The 8,887-nt window shown below is 50.5% G+C and overlaps 1 protein-coding gene across 4 annotated transcripts in view; it reads left to right on the top strand.

Annotated features, from left to right (window-relative positions):
• Positions 1 to 8,574, top strand: part of AMPD3 (adenosine monophosphate deaminase 3) — a 40,288-nt gene extending 31,714 nt beyond the window's left edge. For all 4 annotated transcript variants that reach the window (XM_024756954.1, XM_024756955.1, XM_024756953.1 and 1 more), the window contains exons 11-15: positions 2,006 to 2,169; positions 3,196 to 3,316; positions 4,456 to 4,629; positions 6,225 to 6,335; positions 7,401 to 8,574. In XM_024756954.1, coding sequence (XP_024612722.1) covers positions 2,006 to 2,169; positions 3,196 to 3,316; positions 4,456 to 4,629; positions 6,225 to 6,335; positions 7,401 to 7,577 — 747 coding nt within the window. In that variant the 3' untranslated portion in view covers positions 7,578 to 8,574. The remainder of the gene's footprint in view (positions 1 to 2,005; positions 2,170 to 3,195; positions 3,317 to 4,455; positions 4,630 to 6,224; positions 6,336 to 7,400) is intronic.
• Positions 8,575 to 8,887: the final 313 nt, after the last annotated feature.

Raw genomic sequence — 8,887 nt, 5'->3', positions numbered from 1 at the left:
GTAGTAGGGGCTGGGGGAGTTGGGGAGGGGCCAGGAAAGTTTGAAGGGGCTGAGGGACGGCACTGAATTTATGTCTTAGACAAACACCATGCAGGCTGTTGTGTGAAGAAAGGCCTGGAACAGAAGGAGCTGGAGGTGGGGGGCGAGGCGAGAGTCAGGGGCCTGCTCCAGCAATGGAGGCGTGCGGGGGCCTTGAACAGCAGCCGCAGCTCACACTGATCACTCGCGCCCTGCTCCGGTGATCCGCGCCGCGACGTGAGCTTGCTTCAGCCTCACGGTCGCCCCCCGTGACATCATCTTGTAGGTGTTACTAGTAAGCAGCATGATTATGTGCTGCTGTGTGTTAGACACTGTGGATTATCTCACTTAATCCTCACGACCGTCCTGTGAAGCTACTAGCTCCGATTTACACATGAGGAAGTGAAAACTGAGAGATCACAGAGCTAAAAAGGGGCAGAAGTGGAATTCGTACCCAGGTCCCTGGCCCAGGTGTTGTCATCTCCACATTAAGGAAAGTGAGACGTATACAGACGGTGGGCAGGGCCCCTGGGCGGGCATGGGCACGGGTGGAGAATGGATGGGGCCTGGGCACACCCTGAAGGTGAGCAAGGGGAAAGAGTCACGGGGGGCCTCCTGGTGCCTGGCTTTGTTGGGGAGCAGATGGTGTGCCTTTCAGAGGACACTGCCAACTATGGGGGGACAGCAGGCTTGGGGAGGAGGAGTTGGGGTTTGGACATGTTTTGTGCTTGAGGCTACGGGAGGCCCAGTTTGGGGCCCTGCATTAGCAGAGCCCAGGAGAGGGGCTGACACTGCCCCCATGCTGGGCCCCCAGAGTTCAGGTGCAGCGTGGAGCTAGTGAGCGCAGAGCAGAGCGGAACTCGAGGTCCGCCCTGGCACCCAGACCTGTCCAGGCCGTGCTGAGAGCTGCAGTGGGACCCTGTCATTTCCTTTGACACATAATGACTGTGACAGGGAAGATTCTGCCAAGTCCCTCGTGGTCGCTTGCTCCTCTGGGCCCCTACTGCCATTTCGAAACAGGCAGACTCAGCCGGTCCTTCAGGGGCCCCTTCCCAAAGCACAGCTGTGGCTGAGGGACAGGAGCAAAACTGCCCTGCATGCTGGCTGAGAGCTGGGTCCTTGCAGGTACATCCTCCATCAGGGCCTGACCTCTGGGAGCAGGTGACAGGAAGCCTGTGACTCGGGTGGGGCCCTGGAGGTGTAGTGTGGGCCCCAGCTGAGGTGTAAGTGCGGGGGGAGGGTGGGCATCTCCTGAGCTGCTCTGACCCCAAGAGCCATGGCTCAGCCTGCCAAGGGGCCCTCTTGGATGGCGCACACCTTGGCCTGTTTGAGAGGCATCCCAGCTGGCCACACCTGGGACATCATGGCCACCCTAGGGCATCCTCCACCTACAGCCCCAAACAGTGCAGACCCTGAGCCCGTTTAGGCTCAGAGCTGGTTGTCTCATGTCGGAAAGCTCCTTAACTGGCCCTGCTTTGCTGTCAGCCAAGCCCTCCCTCACAGGGTCACTTGAGTATTAAGTTAGCTGATGTGTGGTAAGTGCTTCAAGCAGGGCCTGACATACAGTAGGTGCAGGGGAAATGCCTGTCCCCTTCCCCCTCACAGCTGTTGTCACCGCTGCTGTTAGCACAGCCTAAGGATGGGAGGTGAGTATAGCTGCCTCACCGTTCACCTGGCCTGGCCTGAGCTTCCCTTCACTATTGCCACCACACAGGGGCTTGGCGCTCTCCAGACTGACTTCCCGGCTACCTCTGGAAGCCCCGGAGGGACAGACTGGGGCGCTGCGCCCACTCCCTATCCCTGGAAAGAATGGGGCTCAGGCAGGCCAAATGGGGCTCAGGCAGGCCACGGGGTCCCCAGCTGAGGTTTCATACCTGAGAGGCCTGGACTCCAACGCCTTTAGCAGGCTCACTTCAGCTGCACATATACTAAGGCCTTTGGCAGCTCGTCTGCCCTGGCTTGACGCAGGACCCCTCCTCCTGCCCAGGTGACGGGGTTTGACAGCGTGGATGATGAGTCCAAGCACAGCGATCACATGTTCTCAGACAAGAGCCCCAGCCCGGACGTCTGGACCAGCGAGCAGAACCCGCCCTACAGCTATTACCTGTACTACATGTATGCCAACATCATGGTGCTCAACAACCTCCGCAGGTGGGTGAGCTGGCCCCTGTGCACACCTCAAACCAGGGGATGCTTCTGAGCTCACCCCACAGGGCACGTACCCACAGGGCTACACACACGTGCAGGCGTGCCTGCTGCCACAGATACGATCACACATACAAGGCAGCCAGACCCCATGCCTGGACACACGTCCATACACACACTCACCAACACCTACATGGGTGCACGTCTGTCCCTGATATGATAGAGACACAGGACCTGCTGATACACGTTCACTAACCTCCACGCCAGTGGTGTTCACACGTGCGTCTATCCATTCAGTGAATCACAGCACCTGCCATGTTAGGGCACCGTCCTGGGCACGGGACACATAATAGGGAACAAAACAGATTGCATCCACGTGCTCATGGAGCTTCCACCCAGTGGTCTCACGCCCAGGCTCCCCACAGCGCACACATGGAGGCGAGGCCCACGAGGCAGGATGCTGAGCCAGTCCCTCTCCACACATCTAGCGTCCTCCCACCCCTGCTGGGCCACGGGGCCTCAGAGCTCAGCCTCAGCCAGTGCTAGTTTGTGGGTGTGGAAGTTTTGAGGGGGACCATGATTGAAAGGAGACGGCCAGGGTTGGAGCCCTGGGCTGAGCTCTCCAAGGTAGGGGCTCTAGTTCTAGCTCTGCTGTTGCCCTGCTCGGTGGCTTCTGACATCTGGGTTTACCCCCTTTTTATAACAAGGAGGCTGGACTCCACAGTTTCTCGTGGGCTTTCCTGCTCTGAAGGTCTATGAATCTGGGCTACCAGGCCCTGGGGAAGGGGAGGAGAGGATGGAGGACTAGGCTCTCTCTTCCTAGAGATGAGGTCTCTTGGTTCTGAGGAGCTCTGGGCCTGGGCCTCAGCACCTGGGGAGAGGTTGTTTCCAGGGTGCCCTGCCTCAGCGGTGCGGACCCTGCCATGGGGGACTGTCTCCCCTGGAGTGGGCCCTGAGCTAGCAGTGCAGGCCTGTGGGGCCCGGGGCAGGTGGACCAGGGGTTCTTTCTCACCACAAGCCTCACGTCTGCAGGGAACGGGGCCTGAGCACGTTCCTGTTCCGGCCTCACTGCGGGGAGTCTGGCTCCATCACTCACTTGGTATCTGCTTTCCTGACTGCCGACAACATTTCCCACGGGCTGCTCCTCAAGAAGGTAACCGGGCCCCTGACAGATGGCTGCCCTGCAGTGACAGTCCCGCCCGGGGCTGCCCTGGGGAGGAGTGGGACCACCTGGGCTCCTGCCTGCGCCCTGGGAGGCTCTGGCCAGTGATGCAGGAAGGCCGAGCCTTGTTCTGGGCTGTGCCGTCTGTAGTCTCTTGGCTTCATATTTAATTATGAAAAAACATAGCCAAATACATCACAATTTAGATTTTCAAAAAAATGGAGAAATGGAAAAAAGTCCTTATTGCCATTACTTTAATAGAAACAGCATTATTAGCTTTTTAGTATTTCCAATTCCCATCTTTTTCCAGAACATATTTCTAATATGCTTATTAGCATAAAGAACACAGATTTTTGGTTCCTTCTTCATCCCTTATCATCACAAGCGTTTTTCTGCGCTGCTCATTCTAAAGGCTGCTGAAAGGATGGCTGCCACTTGGTTGGGCTGTGACTGATTCAGCCAGGCTCCAGCTGTTGCACAGAATCCACCCAACTTTTTGATTGTGTAAATCATGCTACCGTGAACTCTATGCATTGTCTTCTCCGTATTTTGACTCACTTCCATAGGAAGGATATTTGTTCAAACTCTCCTTCCCTGGTCCTGGGGAGGTTGAACCGAATTATGAAGAACATTTCTGTGTGGGGTGGGTGCTACATCAGAGAACCACTCTAGCCCAGTCAGGTCCGCCCCTTCCTACCTCCGAGGAGCTGCAGTGTTTACAGTCTCAACCTGAATGTTTGTGGTCAGAGCGCAAAGCAACAAAAGTGGGCATCTCCAGGACTGACCTATTGGGGTCAGCTCCTGGGGGAGGGCAGCTGAGGATGTAGGTAGGGGTCAGCCCGGGGCCTTGTAGGTGCCCTTCCCTTCCTGCCCTGAGCTGTGCCTCCAGTCTGGAGCCAAGAGGGAGCACTTGGTGGGCAGGAGAGCAGTCCCAGGGAGGGATGGGCCCTGATGCAGTAGTGAGGTAAATGTGGAGGGTGGGCCTGGGGGTCCTGGCGTTGTGGAGCTCGGGGTGACTGGGGGCTCCCGCAGACACTGCCCGGACCCCTGGTTTCCCCTGGTGAATGCTTCTCCCATCCCTCCCTCCTCTCGCTGGCTCTTGTTTCCTGAGTTTGGTGGTTCTTTTGCAGAGTCCGGTGTTGCAGTATCTCTACTACCTTGCTCAGATCCCCATTGCTATGTCTCCTCTTAGCAACAACAGTCTGTTCCTCGAATATTCCAAAAACCCTCTGAGGGAATTCCTGCATAAGGGACTGCATGTTTCTCTCTCCACCGATGACCCCATGCAGTTCCACTACACGAAGGTGAGGACTTTAGGGGAAGATAAGGACTGTAGGTCCTCCCACTGCCGGCACCTGAGCACATGGCTCAGCTCTGCCTTCGGGGTGGCATTGGTGGCCCACTGAAGACAAGAGGTAACTTTCTGGTGAGCGAAGTGCTCCTTCCAGGAGCCCTCGGGGTTCTTGAATCTTTGAGGATTTTTCTTTGCCTTTCATTTTCCGTCTTTGATATTCACTAGCCCTGTGATGTTGGTACAGCTACTTACTTGACCTCTCTGTGTTTTATCCTTCTTCATGTGTAAAATAGGGATAAAATTGTTCCTATGTCCACCTCTACCTTATTCTAAGGATTCATTAAGATAATGAATCAGTGTCTAATGTAGTGTCTGCGTACAGCATGTATTAAAGATGTTAGCTACCACTTTTGTTACCACTATTATTACTAGCACACTGTGGATCTCTGGGAAACTGAAGAGGAAGGGAAAGGCGATGCCATGCATCACTTAGTATACGAGCACGTTTGGGTGGTACTGATAAGACCAGCCACGGATTAGTAAAAATAGAGGTGCCTGGGTCTTCTAGGACAGGCTCCAAGCTCCAATCTTCTGGTCTCAGGACCCCTTTATATTATGAAGAACTGAGGCCCTCAGAGAGCTGTGGTTGACATGCCTTGTATCTAGTGATACTTAACTGTGTGAAATTGAAAAATATTAACTCATGTAAAGTAACACTAATAAATCATTAAATGTTAACTTAGCAATTTTTATGAGAATAACCATATTTCTGCAAACTACAATAACAAAATACTGAGAATGGCAAGAATGGCGTTTTGAAAATCTCTTTAATGTCTAGTTTGATAGAGGACAGCTGGACTCTCATCTCTGCTTCAGTCAATCTGCTGTGATAAATTACTTTTATCAAAGTGTATGAAGAAAACCTTGCTTCACAAAATGCATAGTTGGAAAAGGGAGGACCTTCCAGAGGCCTTGGGGACCCTCAGGAATGCTGGGACCATGTTTTCAGAACCACTGCTCTACAATACAGAGGCAATGATGTGGCAAAGAGGTGACGGAAGGGCTTGTGATAAATGTCAGACGTTTCACATCCCAGAGGACAAAGCATAAGCACAGCTCAAACCCAAATGCTTCTGGGCTAACCCTATCTCACTACTGATCCTTGATTGCTTCTCATTCCTATTTAATGTTCCATCTCTGTTCTTTACTCAGATTAACTTTTCTTTTGGATGATCTTAAGAAAATGTGTTAAATACAAAGCAAGACTATAGGGTGGGTACTAAAAGTGTGCACGACAGGGAGACAGGCACAGGAGAGCGGGCTGGCATCCCCAGTCATGGGCGCAGGGCTTGGAACATGTGTTGGTCAACAGATAAATCTGTAGGTGTTCTTTGATATATCTGTCTTTGGCAACCTGAACTTTCACACAAAGATCTCCGGAGTTTGTAATTTAAAGGTGGGGGGATATTGTTTTATTATTCAGGTGCCAGTCCTTAAAGAAAAATGAAATCTGCAATGTCAGTCTGATGTTTCTAGCATGGGAAATATGTGAAGCATTGAAATGGATAGTCTCCCATCTAACACATTTACTTTGGGGGAATCTAGGAAGCACTTATGGAAGAATACGCAATTGCGGCTCAAGTGTGGAAGCTAAGCACGTGTGACCTGTGTGAGATCGCCAGGAACAGTGTGCTGCAGAGCGGCCTCTCGCATCAGGTATGCCGTGTGATGGCACCACCCCATCCCTCCTGTCCTTTCAACACATGTGTACGTCGGATGCCTGCTGTGTGCCAGGCACTTTCTTGGCCCTGGGACTGGGGATGAACAGAACAAGCAGGGTCTCTGTCACACTGAAAACTCATATTCTAGGGGAGAACGCTGTGGAGACTCCTGAATTTTCATGGATGCTCTGTCACTGTTTTCAGACCTCTGCTCAAATGTCACCTCCTCAGAGAGGCCTTCCCTGATTACCCATTCTATAATAGCCACACACTTGCCCTCATTCTCCATCATAACGTTTATTACTATATGACATTGCCATATGTAGTCATGTGTTTTTCTGTCTTGCCTTCTAGAATGTAAGTTCAGCATTATATCCCTGGGGCCTAGAATAGACCCTGGCACATAGTGGGCACTCAATACTTCTTGAATAGATGAATAGTACCTAGATTGAATAGAAAACTCTAGGGATGGGACCCAGACATCAGTAATTACAAAAAAATTTTTTATAGCTCCCTAGGTGATTCTGACATGGAGCCAGGGTTGAGAACCATTGCTCCAGATGGTGTCTTAGGTCCCTGGGTACCTCCGCTGGGTGGTGTCACTGGCACAGGGAGAGGGCTGAATCTTGCTGCTCTTGTTGGATGCTGATGCAGACAAGAGTTAAGGCTCAAGATTCATTTTGTGGGGACATGATTCCTTGGACTGGCTGTCCCCAGACACACCTGTGCTCTTGTCAGCTCCCGGGAGAGCCTTGCTAGAGTCTTCACGCCTTCATCTTGCCTTCTTCATTGCCAGCAGCTCTTGTAGTTCTTTGCCTTTCTGATCAATGAAAGCACAGTTGGAAATGAAGGGAATGAATGTGGTTGTCAGGGTGACAACCTCGAGGAGAAGGGAGGCCAGGAGGAATTTTGTAAGAGCTCTGTGGGGAAAGATGTCTTGATGGAGGACCTGCTTTGGAGGACTAGCCTGATTTGGTGTGGTTAATGTCAGAGCTGCCATGTGGATATAGAAAGTGATTCTAAGGTATATTGTTTCATTTGTATTTCTCTTGGTCCACAGGAAAAGCAAAAATTTCTGGGACAAAATTATTATAAAGAGGGACCTGAAGGAAATGATATTCGAAAGACAAATGTTGCTCAGATCCGGATGGCGTTCCGATATGAGACCTTATGCAATGAGCTCAGCTTCCTGTCTGACGCCATGAAATCAGAAGAGATCACAGCCCTGACCAAGTAGTCGAGTACTGGACATGCATTTTAACTTTCTGGTTTAATTTCAAATCTGCTGTGATTAACAGTGTTCACGGAGAGGATGCCTGTGAAGAACTTTCAAACTAGTGATTTTTGGTTGCACTGTTCACTTTAAGGTCTAACATGCCCACTTCTGTTAATATTTTTGAGTAATAGATGGTGAATCCTCCTTGGGGATCTGGGAGCTGGACACTTGTCTGTATTCATTCCTAATTTTCCAGATGTTTCTCTTGAAAGTGCTAATGCTTGCATTGTTGGGGCCAGGATCTTACATGGTTCAGTGCCCACTGACATATGAGGGCTGTGTGGTTTTCTGCCACAGTCCTCTCTGTAGGCCCTGCAGACTAGTTGGTATTTGTTCATTTCAGCCTCTGATGGGCTGGCTGCCTTAAAGTCTTTCAAAGCTCCCTTTCATATAGGAGCTACTTGGAGAGAATTAGAAAACGTCCTTTGTTGTGCTTTTTTTTTTTTTTAATGAGTTTTTAAAACTTTTATTTAGCCTTCCTCCCTTTCTATTTAGGAAACCAAATATTCACATCACAACCATCACTCCTATTTTGGGTCTTGGTTTCCTCATCTGAAAGGTGAGAGTTTGCACTAGATGAGTGATTTTCAGGTGGTGGTCTGTGAGTTCGCCTCCTGGACCACTTCAAGGCAGGGGTGGGCAGGGGGGAGTGAGGTTCTGGGGTGCTGCTTTTACTTCTTCAAGGTTGACTCTGCTTTCATCAGTTTTACATTGGGACTTCTGTGTATTTACATTTGAACTAAGGACTTTGAAAAGCACAGGACTAGATGACCTCTGTTCCTTTTGGCTTTAATATTCTATGATTGTAGCCCAGTTATCATTTTACTTATGAAGAGTTAGGGCCACAGAAGTAAAGTTTGCTTAAGGTCACACAGCTCTAATAAGTAATAGGACTAGAACTAGGTTTCCCTAATCCTAATCCAGTCCTTTCCCCACTATTCCATCAGACCTCACAAATGTAGATCCCGCCAGGTGAAATCTCACCTTTACCTAATATGCAGACTTCTTCAGAAGATATAAGTGGTCCCTGGGGCCAGGTAGAAAGCATTTTTAAAGACTAGTCTGAATTTAAGCTTTACCAATGTATTCTTCATCTGTGTTACTAGTGCCTGGTACATAGTAGGTGCTCAATAAATGTATATTAAATAAATGAATGAATTTCCTCTTTTGGCAACTTTTTAAGGATGTGTGCTTCTGGTACTCACCAAGCTGCTCAAGGACCTTCCTGTCTATCTCTGTGGGCAAATGCAGACTACAGGAAGCCCTTGTGA

The sequence above is a fragment of the Neophocaena asiaeorientalis genome, unplaced genomic scaffold (genome assembly GCF_003031525.2).
Source record: "Neophocaena asiaeorientalis asiaeorientalis breed wild unplaced genomic scaffold, Neophocaena_asiaeorientalis_V1.1 scaffold504, whole genome shotgun sequence".
Lineage (NCBI taxonomy): Eukaryota > Metazoa > Chordata > Mammalia > Artiodactyla > Phocoenidae > Neophocaena > Neophocaena asiaeorientalis.
The sequence above is the reverse complement of the archived record's forward strand: the minus strand, read 5'-3'. Positions and strand labels throughout refer to the sequence as shown.